This window comes from Mesoplodon mirus, assembly GCF_964341445.2.
Source record: "Mesoplodon mirus genome assembly, chromosome: 3".
In the NCBI taxonomy this organism is placed as follows: Eukaryota; Metazoa; Chordata; class Mammalia; order Artiodactyla; family Ziphiidae; genus Mesoplodon; species Mesoplodon mirus.
Window position 1 is genome coordinate 199,014,961 of NC_138978.1, and position 18,005 is coordinate 199,032,965.

The 18,005-nt window shown below is 49.0% G+C and overlaps 1 protein-coding gene across 14 annotated transcripts in view; it reads left to right on the top strand.

Moving 5' to 3' along the window:
* PPP1R12B (protein phosphatase 1 regulatory subunit 12B) overlaps positions 1–18,005 on the top strand; it is a 212,006-nt gene that overhangs the window by 61,910 nt on the left and 132,091 nt on the right. For 12 of the 14 annotated variants that reach the window (XR_014293375.1, XR_014293376.1, XR_014293377.1 and 9 more), the window contains exons 4-11: positions 3,515–3,674; positions 4,831–4,975; positions 6,228–6,302; positions 8,025–8,104; positions 8,775–8,968; positions 13,800–13,912; positions 16,518–16,718; positions 17,696–17,778. Coding sequence is in view for 10 of the 14 variants with exons in the window: in XM_082613532.1 (XP_082469658.1) it covers positions 3,515–3,674; positions 4,831–4,975; positions 6,228–6,302; positions 8,025–8,104; positions 8,775–8,968; positions 13,800–13,912; positions 16,518–16,718; positions 17,696–17,778 (1,051 nt within the window). In the remaining 4 variants the exon portion in view is untranslated. Of the gene's footprint in view, positions 1–3,514; positions 3,675–4,830; positions 4,976–6,227; positions 6,303–8,024; positions 8,105–8,774; positions 8,969–13,799; positions 13,913–16,517; positions 16,719–17,695; positions 17,779–18,005 lie in introns of those variants that run through there. The other 2 variants (XM_082613525.1, XM_082613529.1) reach the window with 2 other exon arrangements.

Below are 18,005 nucleotides of genomic sequence, written 5' to 3' on the forward strand. Positions count from 1 at the left end.
AAACTCTAGGCCAATATTCCCAATGAATATAGATGCAAAGATTCTCAACACAATATTAGCAACCTGAATTTAGCAGCACAATAAAAGGATCACACACCATGATCAAATGGGATTTATCCCTGGGATGCAGGGATGGCTCAACATATGCAAATCTATAAAAGTGATATACCAATTAGTAGAATGAAAGATAAAAATTATATGATCATCTCAACAGATGCAGGAAAAGCATTTGACAAAATACAACATCCTTTCATGATAAAAATTCTCAACAAACTGATTGTAGGAGGAATGTCCCTCAACATAATAAAGGCCATATGTGACAAGCCCACAGTTAACATTATACTCAGCGGTGAAAGGTTGAAAGCTTTTCCTCTAAGATCAGGAATAAGACAAGGGTGCCCACTCTCACCACTCCTATTCAACATAGTACTGGAAGTCCTATCCAGGCAAGAAAAAGAAATAAAAGGCATCCAAATCAGAAAGGGAGGAGTAAAATTGTCTTTGTTTACAGATGATATGATCTCATGTATAGAAAATCCTAAAGACTCAAGCAAAACACTGTTAGAATTAATCAACAAATTTGGTAAAGTTGTAGAATGCAAAATCAGTATACAGAAATCAGTTGCGTTTCTATACAATAATGACAACCTATCTGAAAAAGAAGTAAAAAATACATTCCCATTTACAGTGGCATCAAAAACAATAAAATACCTAGGAATAAATTTAAGGAGGTGAAAGATCTGTATGCTGGAAAACTGTAAGACTCTGATGAAAGAAACGGAAGAAGACACAAATGGAAAGATATCCTATGTTCATGGATTGGAAGAATTAATATGGTTAAAACATTCATACAACCCAAAGCCATATATAGATTCAACGAAATTTCTATCAAAATTCCAATGGCATTTTTCGCAGAAATAGAAAAAACAATCCTAAAACTTGGTACTACAAAAGACCCTGAATAGCCAAAGAAAGAAGGCAAAGCTGGAGGCATCACATTTCCTGATTACAGGCTATGGTAATCAAAACGGTATGGTACTGGCAGAAAAGTAGACACATAGACCAATGGAACAGACTGCAGAGCCCAGAAACAAACCCTCACATATACGGTCAACTAATATTTGAACAAGAGAGCTAGGAAGACTCAATGGGAAAAAGATAGTCTCTTCAATAAATGGTGTTGGGAAAACTGGATAATCACATGCAGAAGAAGGACATTGGACCCGTATTTTCATGCTCGCAAAAATTAACCCAAAATGGAGTCAAGTAAGTCCTGAAACTATGAAACTCCTATGAGAAAACCTTCTTGACGTTGGTCTTGATAATGATTTTTTTGGATATGACAGCAAAAGCACAAGGAACAAAAGCACAAATAAATAAGTGGCTCTACATCAAACTAAACAACTTCTGCACAGCCAAAGAAACAGTCAACACAATGAAAAGGCAGCCTGTGGCATGGGAGAAAATATTTGCAAGTCACGTATCTGATAAGAGGTCAATATCCAAAATATATAGGGAACTCATACAACTCAATAGCAAAAACCCAAACAATCCAATTAAAAAAGCAGAAGAGCTGAATAGAAAATTTTCCAAAGAAGACATACATTTAATGGCCAACAGGCACATGAAAAGATGCCCAACGTCACTAATCATCAGAGAGGTCCACCTCAAAACCCTATTGAGCTATCACCTCACACCTGTTAGAATGGCTGTTATCCAAAAGACAAGAAATAACAAGTGTTGGCGAGGGTGTGGGAAAAGCGAGCCCTCCCACACTGCTGGTGGGAATGTAAATCGGTGCAGCCACTGTGGAAAACTGTATGGAGGGTCCTTAAAAAATTAAAAATAGAACTACCATATGATCCAGCAATTCCACTTCTGAGTGTATATCCAAAGGAAATGAAATCAGAATTTCAAAGAGATATGTGCACTCCCGTGTTCAATGCAGCATTATTCACGGTAGCCGAGATAGGAAACAACCTGAGTGTCAGTGTACGCATGAATGGATGAAGAAGACGCGGTATGTGTGTATATATCTGTTTATACTGTAGCTAATAGAATAGTATTCAGCCACGAGAAAGAAGGAGGTCCTGCCGTATGCGATAACATGCACGGGCCTTGAGGGCATCATGCTAAGTGAAATAAGTCGGACAGAGAGAGACAGATACTGTATGATATTGCTGGTACGTGGAATCTAAAAATGCAGAACTGATAGAAACAGAGAGCAGAATGGTGGTTTGCAAGGGCTGGGGAGTGGGGGAGATGTTGGTCAAAGGGCACAAACTTCCAGTTATAAGATGAACAGGTTCTGGGGATCCAATGTACAGCAGGTGACCATCGTTAACAATACTGTATTATATACTGGAAAGTTGCTAAGAGATCTTAAATGTTCTCACCACAAAAAAGAAATGGTAATTATGTGAGGTGATGGAGGTATTTAATAACTGCTGTGGTAATCATGCAATATATAGGTGTTGTACACCTTTAACTTATACAAAGCTATATGTCAATTAAATCTCAATAAAGCTGTAAAAAAAAAAAAGAAATAAAATAAATCAGTTACCTCTTCCCCCCATCCGTCTCCTCAAATCAGACAGATAATCCTCAGGTAGTTCCCAGGGTCTCATTCAAGAATCGAGAGGGAGGGGAGCAGACCATGCACAGGTAAAGCCTGCCAACGAGTGTGAGTCTCCTGGGCGGGTGTGTTTGTCCTAGGAACAGGTCATTATTTTGTGCAACAGGGGATCCCCAACCCCAGCTCCTTTTCACTGACACAGAGGTTGGAGAGTTGTTGGCTAAAGGGAGGCACCCTGGGATTTCCTCCATAAGGTTTTAACCTGCATTCCCTTGGAAGTTTCACTGTGCATCACCTACTCCCGGCTCTAGGGCATATAGCTTCAGTCAGTGTATTTCCCTACACAGGGAGATGAACTTCAGAGGTAGTTAATTTTTTAAAGTATGTTATACCTGAAACTAAGATTTTTGATACCAGTCCTAAGGTGTAGTGAGTGGAAAAGAGGAACAGACGGGCACCTAGGATATCAGCGTTCTGGTGGCAGCTCTGAGGCGTCCTGGGGCCTCGAGTGAGGCCCCCGACCTTTGTATGTTTATTTCCTCATCTGTTAAGTGGGGATAGCAGTATCTATTGTATTTACTTCAAAGGATTGTGGGGAAACTAAAATGTATAACAGGTAAAAGGTCTTTGAAATGGGTACTTTGTACAAACACTATAATATAAAATAAAATCCCCTTTGGTTTTTATGTTCTTAAAATTGAAAACACTGTTAAGTATGGTCCCTTAATGAATCTGCCGTCAAGTACTATTTAACCTCGTGATTTAACCCTGATAAAACTACTGATAAGTCTGTAAATGTCATGGCTCTTCTAAATGAAGATAAATCTGAAGACTGCCCCCCCCTTGATGACTAAACTGCCATCAGTGGTTGTATTTAGGAGGTGTTTTGAATCTGAGGGACCTTTGGTGATGCTGGCGGTCTGGATCTGGTTTTTGCAGGGGTCGATCTCGAGCAGTCGAGGAAGGCAGAGGAACAGCAGATGCTGCAGGACGCCCGCCAGTGGCTCAACAGCGGGAAGATACAGGATGTGAGGCAGGCGCGCTCAGGGGCCACTGCCCTCCACGTGGCTGCCGCCAAGGGCTACTCTGAGGTCCTCAGGTAACGTCCGTGCACGTGGTCTGGGCTGCACAGACTGGGAGGAGAGGAGTTGGTGTGGATGCGGGATGGATTGGGTCTTCAGCTGGGCCTCGTTTCTTTGCTGCTTCCCTCCTGGGCCACGCAGTCTCTCCTCCTGCGTCTGCTGGTACTCTTCACCTCCCTCCTCCCGCCACACCGCCCTCTAGCTTCTCCTGAGGGGTCCGATGTGAGGCCGAGTTGAGCTGGACTGGCCTGCAGGGGACCTTGCGCGGCCGCCTCCAGCCCCACAGTTCATCGTTAGCACCCCTGGCACCTCCCCTTCTGGCGACACGCAGCACAGAGCAGACTCGCCGTCCTTTTGGCCCTCTCTGACTCGTTAGGTTAATGACACAGGTCTCGGGCATGCAGCATCCAGCTGGAGCGGGATGGTCGCCCGTGCACGAGGACTCTGGACGCTCCTCTGCCTGCTCCCCTTTCCCTTCACGTCCTTCCCCGCTTTCGTGGCTCTGCTCCTGGGCCCGCCCAGTACCTGGGCTGCTGGTGGCATTGTCGCCAGACGCTTTCACTGCCTCGTGTTCCACCCAGTATGAGCTTCCTGGTCTGTGTGGTGAGTGTCGGTGCACCTTTCTGCCTGGCAGCATGCTCACGTGCTCGTTTCTTGGACGGCGTCTGGAGGCCCACGACGTAGGCCGCCTGCGTCCGCCCGGTGCCGCCAGGGCCTCAGGAGTCACGCTGTCCTCCACGCACACGGCTGGGCTGTAGCCTTAGCGCTAGCGAACGGCCCCTGCACGTACTCCCGTGGGGTCGGAGGTGCGAGCGTGGTGTCCGGGGAAGACCAGCCAGAGAGCTAGTGAGGGAGTGAGAGAATCAGGTGCCCGACAGCCCCTTCCTGCGCTGGAAAGCTGACAGCACTCCCCGACGGAGCTGAGCTAGGCGCCGGCTGGCCTCAGGTGCCTGCGTGGTGGGACATGGGTGTGCCAGGGAGCACCGCGGCCTCTGGCCGAGGGTGGTTGAAGCTTACCCGTGGCGGCTCTCAGGCAGTAGCTGGCGCCGAGCTGGGCCTTAGAGGCCGGGTGGTGGCGCAGGGCAGGGCCTGAAACGCCAGCTGGGTGGCCGCCGGTGTGGCACGGAGCTCTGCCACCGAGCACGTAATGGCTGGTTTGGGGTTTCTCCTCAGACTTTTGACTCAGGCTGGCTATGAGCTCAATGTCCAGGACCGCGACGGCTGGACCCCGCTCCATGCCGCCGCACACTGGGGGGTGAAGGAGGCGTGTTCCATCCTGGCAGAAGCCCTCTGTGACATGGACGTCAGGAGCAAACTGGTTAGTGAGCGTCACCCTCTAACGGGGCTCGGGAACAAAAGGCTTCAAGTCCCTGCTAAGTGACCAGGCTTGCTGTCCTGGCTTGGGCATCCCTGGTAGCTGTAGTTCTGCTTCCCGCCCCGTTATCCACGCAGACGCGTTGGCTTTGTAAAATAAAGCTCCACTGAGCCGGTCTGCTGACTCTGTTTATGCTGAAGCCCCTAAAGCAAACACACAGGGAAAGAAAAAAGATATTTTCCCCCTTAGCAGAAATGAGCAGTGGGGAAGCCCAAGGCCACTATCTGTGGTGAACTATGAAATACTTTGCTTTTACTTCTAATTCAAAGACTTAATAGCTGAGCCCTAGTCACATCCAGTTGTTAAAAAAACGTTATAGGGCTTGCCTGGTGGCGCAGTGGTTGAGAGTCTGCCTGCCGATGCAGGGGACGCGGGTTCGTGCCCCGGTTCGGGAAGATCCCACATGCCGCGGAGCGGCTGGGCCCGTGAGCCATGGCTGCTGAGCCTGCGCGTCCCTAGCCTGTGCTCCGCAGCGGGAGAGGCCACAACAGTGAGAGGCCCGCGTACCGCAAAAAAAAAACAAAAAAAAAACGTTATAATGATGAGATCCTGCAGTTTGGCTGAAAGTCGTCTTATTCAGCCGCACTTCAAGCAATACAGAAGTCCTGCAACTTCTATCCCTACATCTACCGATTTTCTAGGAATCCAGAGACATGGCTTTTTACTTAGTAGATGTTCTTAGCTACCTCCCATCTCTCCTGACCCAGGGTTCATTCTCACATTATAGGTTAGGGTCCTTAACTGTGCTGTTTCCTAAGAGATAACCCTTCTCTCACTTAAAGGGAGATGATTCCTGTGACTTAGTCTTTAGTGCACCCGTGCCCTGGACCTCCTTCTGAGGCTTCTAAGAGCCCTTTGTTGAATTTATCATAGCAATTAAGAGCATTTTAGAATAGCTACAAGTAGAGATTTCAATTGATCATTTGCCAAGAGGCAATAAACATTAGAAATAATGTGGTGATTTCCTTCATACAGCTTTACAAAATATAAAGCCCTGTATTTTAGGGTTTGCTGTTTCTTGTTGTGTTTCCTCTGTGATAGATGAAGGTATTACCACGGTGTCGAGTAGACTAGTCAGTGAAGCAGCTATCACTGGAGTCAGAGGCATACAGTGGACATCCACTAGTTCTCTGATGAAGTCCCGTGATCGCTGCGTCTGCTTCCAGTTGGTCATGGCGCCTCTTTTCTCTGCCAGGGCCAGACACCGTTTGACGTGGCTGACGAGGGCCTCGTGGAGCACCTGGAGATGCTGCAGAAGAAGCAGAGCGCGGTGAGTCTGGGGGGACAGTCCACGCCACAGGCCACAGCAGCTGTAGTTTGTCTGCTGCGAGTGGAGTTGGACGTCCCTGCATTCCAGCAATGGTACTGGTTCCCTCCAGGAATATCCACAGTCTGTTAGAAAAAAAACATCCCCGAAACTGTTGTTGCTAAGGTTCGCTCGTTATCTCCTCGTTATCTTAGAGCCTTCAGGCAGCTGAAAGGCAAACATGACGACAACGACGACCCTAGTTACCCTTGAGCTCTAGAAAATGGGCTTGGTGTGTTCAAGTCAGAAGTTTTTGCAAATTGGGGTAGAGGACACCTCATAACTTTTCCTTATTGACCGAAAGGACTTCTTTGTTGAAAGAAAATTGATTACAGGGAGGGATATATTTCTTAAAAAGCAAACAAGCCCACAAAAACTAAAACGTTTGGCATTGGACAGTGCTTGGTCAGTGATTCGTATTTATTCCATTCATCAAATATCCAAAATTCGGTCCTCTTCTCCCTGTTCTTCTAGAACTTTGATGGTTTGGTTGTCTGTGCCCTTCTGCTTAGTGCAGCCCAGGAGGACCATGTAAGCATGGTACCCACGTCCAGACTGCAGGGTGGAAAACCCTGCCAGTACTCGAGTGACCAGGGAGTGAGTCACACTCTGCCTGAGAGAGGGAGGAGTACTTAGGTGCGGAGGATAAAGTCAGTCACATTAGGGGCTCGAGAATCTCCTGTTGAAGCAGAGTGGGACAGGAGAAACCATGTGCTTTCCTTGTGCTTTCCCTTGCGTGGGCTGTGGCTCAGGGCACATGGGCTCAAGGGCAGGAGAATGTGAGAAGCTGAGAGCAGTTCTGAAGGAAAGACCCGTGTGGTTCAGTGACGGGACAGATCAGCTGTCCTGCCCTCCCCTGTGCTCAGCACCGTCTGGACTGGGAAGTGGAGATGCTCCTTTCTTCAGGGCTGGCTGGGAAAGCTGCAGACCCAGAGCGCAGACGCAGCTTGCGGTTCAGTTGTCTCCTCTGATGAGCAGCTGGCATCTATTTCTGCGCGGCAGCAGCCTTCCTGATGTAAGATTATCATTTGCGTGGTTAGGTGTTTGTTGTTTTTTAAATTTTTTATTCTGAAATAATGTTTAAGCTTACAGAGACGTTGTGGACATAGTAGCGAGTTCGCGTGTATCCTTCACCCAGCATGGTTCGGCCTTTGAACATGAGGAGTACCCTCACTAAATAACATTTCTGTGCCACTGGGAATGGTGCCTGCCTTTGCCCCCTGCATAACTTTGGGGTCCAGGGATTTAAGTACACTTTGTCTAGAGCATGTGTCTAAGTACCGGACAGTTTTTTCCAAGGGCTTATTTCCCATTTGGCACCTGCTTCTTCTTTAGAACCATTGCCAACTTAATTCAGTATATGGATCCTAAAGAGTTCTTTCAGGTACTCCTGGCGTTTGATCCTGTACACCTCGGTTTTATGGGACGATGGGGTTTGGATATTTGATGGGGCAGTTTTCACTGAAGCTCTAATGCCGTGGATTTCCTCTTCTCATTGAATGAGCATCTCTCTCTGTCATTGTCTTCCACGGAGACCAGCACACAGCTGATGTGTTTCCCTTCTCCCCAGTCTCTCCTCCCCTTTGGTGTTGGTCCAGTAACAGGGCCATTTTAGTTTTTCTCGTGGCTGCTGATTTTTTACCAATAGTCAACGTCTTCCCTTTTTTCTGTTTTCTCGATTTCCAGCTTCGAAGTGAAAAAGAGACACGGAATAAGCTCATTGAGTCAGACCTGAACAGCAAGTTGCACGGTAGACTCTTTAAGAAGTAAGATATTTGGGTTTGAGAAATGTGATGAGTCCTGCTGAGTGTGACACATTTAGCTTGAGAATTTATACAGTGAAGAGACCCCGTGTTTGTAGCCAAATGATCTTTAAACATGTGGGAATGTTTGAGGGGCAAGGAGGTGAGTGGCATTGACTTGCGGGGGGGCGACACTGAGAGTGGGTGGGCATGTTTTAAATTTGTGAATTAACGGAGACTGTGTGCATTGCTTTCTTCCCAGCGTAAGGGTTCTTAGTCCCAACTGCTTCCCTAACTAGAAGGTCTGAGCTCAGGGGCCGTGTCTGTCGTGTTTACACCATACTGTTGCCTAGCATGGTCCTGGCGTGTGAGAAGCACTCAGTAAACATTTGTTAAATGATTTGTAAAAATATTTACCTGCTCACTCATCATGAAGATGCATAGCCCTCCTTGTTCCTTGTGTTAAACAGGCTGGACCTTCTTCCATCACACTCGCAAATCAAGTACTAACCCTTAGTCAGCAGAAAACCCAGGATTCAGAAGAATACGGATGTAAAGCAGGATTTGAATATGTTTCTGTTACTGCTTCCACACAGAGCTTCACAGACTTGTCCTTCTCGTTCCGGATCCCCGGTGAGCGTAGGAAATGGCGTGTCCTTTCTGAATTACGCTCAAATTGTCATCTTTAATTTAGCAAAGAGAAGATGCTCTATGAGGAGGAGACACCGAAGCCCCAAGAAGTGGAGGATGAAAGCAAAGCATCCAGCAGCTCCAGCTCAGACGAGGACGAAGGTGAAGACGAGGCTTCTGAGTCAGAAACCGAGAAGGAGGCGGGTGATGCCGAGCCCCCCTGTCTCCAGAGCACGGGGGGTCGCTGCTTGTCACAAGGCAGGTGATGCCAGGGCCCTCAGGTGGAACCGATTCCCTAAACAGAACCTCCAAGTCTTTTTCTTTTTCCTTCCCATTATGTGAAGCTCCTTCAATTCCTGATTTGGGGATTGAAGGAGGAACAAGATCATATTTACCTTTATGACTCTTATTGATGATATACATCATATGGGGCTTCTTAAGTTTGTTACAGGGCGAGACCGGAACCCCAGCGGTGAGAGCTGGGCGCTGAGCATGCTCAGAGTGCCAGGCTGTACGTTAGCCTGGGGTTTTGATACACAGCAAGGCAAGCGCTTAGAAAAGAGACATGGGGGTTTTGCTGAGTAGAGGTTCCCCTGCCGCAGAGTAGTTCTCATGGATAATTGGGAGCTCGTGATAAACTAAGAGTTCACCTGCCCGTGTCCTGCAGTCAGCGGCATGTTATTTCTCCAGACTGGTGTCCACGAGAAGAGGACCAAGTTAGGGGGAAGAGTCCACATTCAGTTTATGTCAGTAGTAGAGTCTGTGTTTCCCTCTGAACTCTGCCCTAGCCAGCTGCCCGTCGCGAAGATGCTCAGCTCTTTCTGTTTCCCGGCCCCGGCTCCTGTAAAGTGGGTCTGCCTTGACTGACACGGTTTCTCTCAGTTGCAGGAGAGCACTGCCTTTGTCCATGTCTCCGTCTCTCAGAGGAGGTTAGAGACCCTTGACTCTGTAGAACAGACGGGCCCCAGCTAGGTTTGTAGTGTAGGAGACGACCTTTTGTTCACTGAGTCTCGAACTGCTATTCTTTTTTTTTTTTTTTTTTTTGCGGTATGTGGGCCTCTCACTGTTGTGGCCTCTCCCGTTGCAGAGCACAGGCTCCGGACACGCAGGCTCAACAGCCATGGCTCACGGGCCCAGCCGCTCCGCGGCATGTGGGATCTTCCCGGACCGGGACACAAACCTGTGTCCCCTGCATCGGCAGGCGGACTCTTAACCACTGCGCCACCAGGGAAGCCCTTGAACTGCTATTCTTAAGCAGGCACAGCTTGCTCTGGAAATGCCAGTGTAGTATCTGTCAAAATCCATACGTGTTCATCTTTTTAATATTTATATTGTTTACTGAGTGCTTACATGTCTTAGGCTTCCAGTATTGTCTGGAATGAGCATCTAGACTTGTTCTGTGCCAGATCACTCTGTTAGCTACCAAGGTGTTGGTGGAATGGGAGGGCACTGCCTGGGCTACTGAAATTACCCATGATGGTGTCCCCAGGCCTCAGGTCTCTTGTTCCCTGCAGCCCAGCTCCATGTTGCTATTGGGGTTAAACACCCCGCACCCCTTGATGATGCTGCACTCCTGTTCAGAAACCTTCCATGACCACCTTCCAGACTCTGCCTGCAGAGTAAGTCCCAAGCCCTGTGGCCCGGCCTTCAAGACCTCTCATAGTCTAGCTCCAGCTGACCTTTCCAGTGTTGTCTGTAAGTGCGGATGTGTGCTATCCAAGCTGGATTGCTGGAGTTCCCAGACAAGCCCGAGGGTTGTACCCCTGAACAGTTATTCGTGCTGTAGAATTTGTTCCTGGCCATCGGATGTTTATTGCATGATTTCTGTCAAAAGCTGTAGGGTCTGCCAGATTGAAGAGTCCTTCTTTAGGTTTTTCCTGTATAGGAACGTGCAGAGGAGGGACCCCTCCCTGTGCTCTCACCCCCTGTGTGGCCCCCAGCACTGCTCATTCCTCTCGGTTGCAGCGTCCTTGGGCTGGGAATTCCAAGTGTGTCACTCCCAGGTCTCAGCGCCACACCTGGCACGTGACAGGCAGCCACATCCACTGAATGTTTTGTTGAATGTATCTCGGGGATGTAGGGGGATAGGAAGGCGTGTACATGAATAAAGCCCATGTCACGTGAGAGAGATAAATGCAGCCAATGGTGTTCACTAGTACAAAAGACTGCATTGAGTTTGGGGGTTTATTGTGACACTTTAGGGTGGAGATCAAGGAGGCAGAATAGGACACAGAGCTCACCTCCTCTCACGGATACATCAGAAATACATGTACACATGGGACAGTTCTCACAGAACATAGTAACACTTCACATTTATGTAGTGCTTATTTATTTATTTATTTGTTTGGTTGGTTGCGCCATGTCTTAGTTGTGGTGGGGGGGCTCCTTAGTTGCAGCACACGGGCTCCTTAGTTGTGGCATGTGAACTCTTAGTTGCAGTGTGCGGGATCTAGTTCCCTGACCGCGGATTGAACGTGGACCCCCTGCATTGGGAGTGCAGAGTCTTATCCACTGTGCCACCAAGGTAGTCCCTATATATGGCTTTCTAATTTGCAACACACTTAACACATTTTTATTTAATCCTTACACCCACACTCTGAGATGATGTATTATTACCTCCACTTTTTAGAACGGGAAGGTGACACCGCAAGTGAGGTGACTTGGGGCTCACAGCTGTGGGTGGAGTGCCTGAGCCCCCGACTTTGATCTGGGCTCCTCGGAGTAGCAGGGGCGGAAAGCTCACGCTGGGGGCAAGGGCGAGATGTCCCCAGGGGAGGGGTCGTCAGAAAAGAGCTACATACTGGGTCTGGGAGGTGAGACGGAGTCGGTGGAGGAGGGGTGGCCCCAGAGGATGTGTGTTTCTGTGTCAGGAAGGCCGGGCAGGAGTGAGGAGGAGACCGAGGCTCCAGCGGGTCAGTCTCAGCAGCTGGCGACAGCAGTGAGCTTCCCTGCGCGCTTCTGTCTGTGGACATTTCACTCCTGACTCAGAGCCCGGCTCAAAGTAGTGTCCTTTGTGAAGCCCTGTCGTCACAGCCACAGGGTTTTCTCCCCTCTTGTGACTCCTGTGGCTGTGGTCGGAGCCTTTGTGCCGCTTGGACTACTTGGCGTCAGTGTGACCGCGGGTCTCCTCTCGTCTGCTCTGCCCGCTCAGCGAGCTGCGGGGGCACTGGGACGCACCTTGCGTCCTGGTGACCTTCGCGTCCCTCCTGGTGCCCAGCGCCGGGCCTTGGGCAGGGCAGGTGCTCAGCACACCCTGCGGGGCGGAGGGGGCGGGTGGTGCCCGAGCCTCCAGGTGCCGCCTGGCACCCGTGCGCACACTGAGCAGGCCCTTGTCGAGTGCGTGTCTCCTCTTCTTAAACCTCCACAGGTACAGCCTCATAAAATGACAGTTTCCATGTGTGTTACGTCCTAACCGTAGTTGTAAGGAATGTTAATTACATTTTGAGGTAAATGTAAGCAGTTTGATTTGGATTTCTGTTTTTCCCTTTCTTTTACTTATTTGACGTGTTACTTATCTACTGCTGCATAACGAGCCATCCCAAAACTTAGTGGCAGGTCGCACAACTCTTTGTATGCACCCAGTGTCACAGGTTGGTAGTTTGGGAAGGGCTCTGCCAGGGCGGCTTCTCTGTCGTCTGTGTGGCGGTGCCGGCGCACTCACGAGTGTGGTGAGTTGGTGCGTGGCTGAGGGGTGGCCTCCTCCCTTCCTGGTGGCTTGCCGGGACGTCTGGGGCAAGTGGGCCGTGTGTCTCTTGTCATCAGGCAGGCCAGCCCCTGCTTCACATGGCAGCTGAATTCCAGCCTTCATCAGAGGGCGAGCTCCGCGCACACGCACTCTCCAGGCCTCTGCTTGTGTCCCGTTTGCTGATGTCCCAGGGGCCACAGGAAGTCACAGGGCCAAGGCCGGAGTCAGTATGAGGGGTAGCACACAGGGTGTGGACTCACCAGGAGTCAGTCTGTGACAGTGTCAGTGAGGTTTGACAGTGAGGTCCATTTCCTGGGGTAGAGACGTTCCGACTGTGTTCAAAGACTGCCTTGAGTATTCACAGTCGCCACAAAGACAGTGATGCTAGTAATAATAAGCTGTTCTCTAGGGACTTAATATTGAGTTTTGCAATTTAAAAACATTTAATCTCTAATCTGTACAGCAACTCACAAGACAAGAATTTGAGTCTCTGATTTATCAGTGAGAAAATAGAAGTTCAAATATGCTACGTAACTTGCCCAGTGTCCCACATCTAGGATGTGGCTGAAAACTGTCCCGTAGTTCATGAGTGGGTTACCCTGGAGCTGTGTTTCTGGAGTCCAGGGACCAGAGGCCCAGCAGCCACTGGACTCAGGCAGACGGGACTTCTGTCAGCGCCCTGGGAGGGACCCCTCCCGCTTATGTCACCACAGTGTCCTACACGGCCCTCTGGCTTTATTTCCTCTTGTGACCCCAAGAGCCCTTGTTACTTGGTGGCTGCCTCTTTCCTGACCAGCGACGTGGGTGTTGTGACTTCCCGGCCCTTCGCCGTCCCTCCCGCCCCTCCTCCTGCTGCCCTGTGCCCTCCAGCTTCCCCCACAGCATCTTCCCTACGTTCCCTCCCTCAGACGGTCTGCCTCTTCTCTGGACCCCCGGAGCGCTTGCTGATTTAAATCAACCAGTTCAGCACCGGTCGTCTTTGACCTTGTGTTGTTACCATGATTAGTTTACACCTTCCGTCTCTTCTTTTTGTAACTGCCTGGAAAGCAAGGTCTATCTTATACCTTCTCTGGCTTTTCCTGCCCAACCCCCCAAACAGAGTAGATTCGTACTGTGTACTTACTCATGAATTTTATATGTGACATATAGTGTGGAGAAGGTTGTCAGCTATCCATGTGGGGATGAGAACTGGCACCTGTCCAGGCAGGCATTCCGCTTGAGTCTGTTTTCTTACAAGAGACAGTGGTTGCCAGCGGTTTCACAGTAGTTTGGATCCAAGCATTACAGGGCCCTAGTGATCTGTTTTGATAATGGGTAAACCCTTCCTGTTAGCTGAAAAGTGCACATGCGCACAGAGAAGGTTTTCATACTTGTACTTGTTGCTTCTCTTGTCTTAAATAACAGATAAAAAGCCGGAAGCCGTCGTCAACCGTTCCAACTCTGAAAGCAGGAGCAGTGCCGCAGAGCAGACACCAGCACCGGCACGGATCGTCTCCTCCAGCTCTTCAGCCGGGAGAGTGAGTACTTTGGAATTAGTTTGGGTATTTCCCACTATTGCAGTAACATACAGTCAGAAAGGCCTTAAAGGTACATTCATGCTTTTTTTTTCTTTAAATTGAGTATAGTTGATTTATGATGTTGGGTTAGTTTCAGGTGTACAGCAAAGTGATTTGGTTATACATACATATATATTTTTTTCAGATTTCTTTTCCTTTATAGGTTATTACAAAATACTTAGTAGAGTTCCCTGTGCTATACAGTAGGTCCATGTTGTTTGTCTATATTATATATATTAGTGTGTGTATGTTAATCCCAAACTCCTAATTTATCCCTCCCCCCTCCCCTTTGGTAACCATAAGTTTGTTTTCTCTGTCTGTGAGTCTATTTCTGTTTCGTAAATAAGCTCATTTGTATCCTTTTTTTTAGATTCCACATATGAGTGATATCATATGACATTTGTCTTTCTCTGTCTGACTTACTTCACTTCGTGTGATAATCTCTAGGTCCATCCATGTTGCTGCAAATGGCATGATTTCACTCTTTTTCATGGCTGAGTAATACTCTGTTGTATATATGTACCACATCTTTATATTCCTGCCTTAGTCAGCTCAGCTGCCATAACAAAATACCACAAACAGGATGGCTTTAAATAGAAACCTATGTCTCACAGTCTGGAGGCTGGAAATCCAAGGTCACGGTGCTGGCAGGTTCAGTTCATGGTGAGGGTGCTCTTCCTGGCTCTCAGACAACCACCTGGTCTCCGAGTATAATCACACTGTGGGTTAGGGCTTCAGTACATGGATTTGGAGGAGTGGACACGATGTTTGTGTCCATGACTTTGCCCACAGTATATTTAAAAAAACTATAAAGCCATCACCAAACAAATTTGGCTACAGTGTGTTTAGATGACACAACAGGCCCTAGTAACCTGGGACCAAGGAAATGTTGTCCGTTGCCTATTTTCTTCGTATCTGAAGTTGAGGTGAGCGTATGTGAAGCTCAGATTGGGCTGGGAAGATAGCCAGCACCCAGCCTTGATTGTTCTGATGACTGCTCTTCTTCTTTTACTTCCCGTGTTCCATTTGACTCTCCTGAGCTAAGTCCTTAGAGTCGATGATGAGTGGAGAGCGGAGGTTGAAAGCACTTGTTGAAATATGTGAGTGCCTCCGGCGGCCTCCGCAGGCCACTCAGAAGCTGCCGCGGCTCCACAGCGTGTGGGCTTGATATGAGGAGGACGGGGCCAAGCTCTTGGGAGTGCAGCTCTCGGACAGCTCTGGGCTTCTGCCGACGCTGACTTACTGATCTTCCTGGAGCCTCGTGAATGTGCAGGCAGCGTTCTGGTGTCCTTGTGGTGACGGGGCAGCAGAGGCTGAGCTGCGCGCTGGCTGCCGGGAGCGTCCAGCCTCTCAGGCCTGCACACTCCCCCCGCTTCTGCGCGCGACTAAATTGCCCGCTGTTTTAAGAGGAAAAGTCCTAAGTTAAAAAAGATACAAACGCACACCCATACTTACTCCACTTTGCTAAAAGAATGCTGGGAAAGACATTTTTCCCCTCAGAACCAGGGTGGCTTATAAAGAGCCAACAGGATTGATTCTCTGAAGCTGGAAGGAGTACGTAAATATATCCTTTCAGAAGATCGGGTAAAAGAGAAAAATCTAAGCATGGTTTTACATTTCTATTGCGTTTTCACCATGCCAGGTGGTAGAGGTGGCCTGGTTCTGGAGAAAGACCGACGCTTCTAGCAGAGCCCCCCACAGCCCAGGAAGAGGCCCACGGCTGATGGTCTGTAGACCAGATGTGCCCCAGCCTGGTCTTCAGGCTGACACTAGTCTGCGATATTTTCTGTGGTTTATAGCAGGATGAGATGGTTAAGGACAATGGAAGCTTTCCATGAAGCTTTCTTTTCTAATGTTAGAATTACTTCTCTCTCTCTTTTTTTTTTTAATGAAATGATGGTACCGGAAATGGTAATCCATTTCTGAAAGCTGTTCTCCTGGCAAAATTTAAAAACTGGCAACTCTATGACTTGTACCATTTTTTTTTTCTTTTTTAATTTTGCTGCTTGCTGAAATCTGAAATGCTTAGAACTGCTACCCTCGATCAAATAAACCATTGTCTTGAAATAAGCAGTTAGAATTTGAGTGGAGTGGCCTTTAGCATCTGTGTGCATGTTACCTTCCATCAACTTACCACAGTTTCATCACGGGACCTTGAAACATAGCGACACCTTGGCCCGCCCTGTGTTTCCCAGTGTCCACGTGTTATAAGAGGGGTAAGCTCTTTGCCAGGGTTACATATGGACCTGTTGAGGCCTGGAGAGGTGAGGTGTCCCGTCCCCAGGCACACAGGGGACAGGAGAGGGCGTGTCACCAGGCCTGGATCAGCACTCAGCCTGCTGTTGTATTCCTCAGAGCAGCTCTGTCAGGTGGGAGCCTCTTAGGCTGTCTCTGGCCCAGGAGAAAGGGAACCCTGCGAGGGCCTGGCAGCTGCCAGGTGGGAAAGGGCCACAGCGCCTGGCCTGCCACGTGCTTCTCCCTGCTCCGCCCACATCGCCCCATGGAGCTCAGCTGCGGGTGGAAAGAACCATCAGGACCGTCCTCTCCTTTGCTTCGTCCCTCGTAGTTCTCCGGCCTTTTCAACAAGCCGGAAGAGCCCAGAGATGAGTCTCCCTCTTCGTGGAGGCTGGGCCTCAGGAAGACCGGCAGCCAGAACGTGCTGAGCGAGGCGGCCAGGTCCAGGGAGGCGCTGCGGGACCGGGCCGCGTCCATCCACCGCTCGGCCTCCAGCCCCCGCATCTCCACTGTGCTGGACAACAGAGAAAAGGTGCAGTTTCCTTCTGTGACAATTCAACCTCGGGAACAAAGGAAAACATTTTCTAGTCCCTAATTTGATTCTGGAAGTACAGAGTCTTTAAAAGGAGACAGGCGCGTTGATTAATCATGTAGCTGTTTGCTTGCTATTATTTGCTTGGCCAAGAAAGAAAGAAACCCCTTTTCCTTTTGGCACATACCTTCTGTTCATGCTTCCTTACCCTCCTTACCTGGGGCAGAAAAGTGAGTCAGAAGCATGAAGATTTGGATACGGCCTAAAAGGTTCCTCTGAACCAGTAACAGTAATTTATTCTTTTTATGTTTAGAAGCAGAGTTCCTTGGTTGGGCTTTCAATCCTAATGAGGCTCAGGCAGAGTAGCACTTAGAAAAGAAAATTTTAGTGTCTCATTTTTTCATTAATTGATGTATGATCCAGCTACCTTCCCATCTACTGTTCATCCAGAAGGAGCACGCTTCTGTGCCTTCACTCTGGTTCCAGAGTTCACAGGGCTCGCTTGGTGCACCCCTCTGGGGCTGGGTCTCCTTTAACCACAGACCCCTCGCTCGGTCCTGGGTTTCCGGACACGCTCGGGCCCGAGGTGTGTTGGCTGCATTAGCTCTGGGGCCCGTTTGTACCTGAGGCTGCACTTCGAGGAGAAGAACTTCAGAGTGCAGTTGCTGTCTGTGGCTTTCCAGAAGCTCCCTGGCTCTGTAGGGCCGCTGCTTGGTGTAACTTGTGCTGCTCTTTCCTGTCTGATGGTCCTGGCTTTCCCCATGAGGATTATTTCCCTACGTATTGGTTTTTAATGGAGGAGAGTTGGGAATGAGCCTTTGAGTGCTAACCTTTTTAAATACCACTCAAACTGGAATTGGTATTGAATCTGGAAATAAGATTATATAGGTATATTAAGTTCTGCTTTTTTACCCAAAATGTTTTACACTGTGTCAGTACTGTGCCTTCCCTGTGCGTTCCTTGTTTTGGTTTTACAGGAGAGAGAAAACAGAAGCTCTTTCAGTTCACTGGGGTCGCGGAGGCTGAGCAGCGCCAGCGACCTGGAGGAGAAGGAGAACAGGTACTCAGCACACGGGGGCCTGCGGCCATCCTCCCGCTCAGGAGCCTAGCCCTCCGCCCGTGCTTTGCCGGTGCTGCGCCCTTCAGGTCGACCCTCCCGTGTGGGTTCGCTTTAGTCCACAGCCGGCTCTGTGCATGTGGGATCTGTGTCCACTGGAGTCTCAGGCGCTCCTCGTGCCCAGGACAGGGCCTGTCCCCTGGTGAACACTAAAAAATGTGGTTATTTAA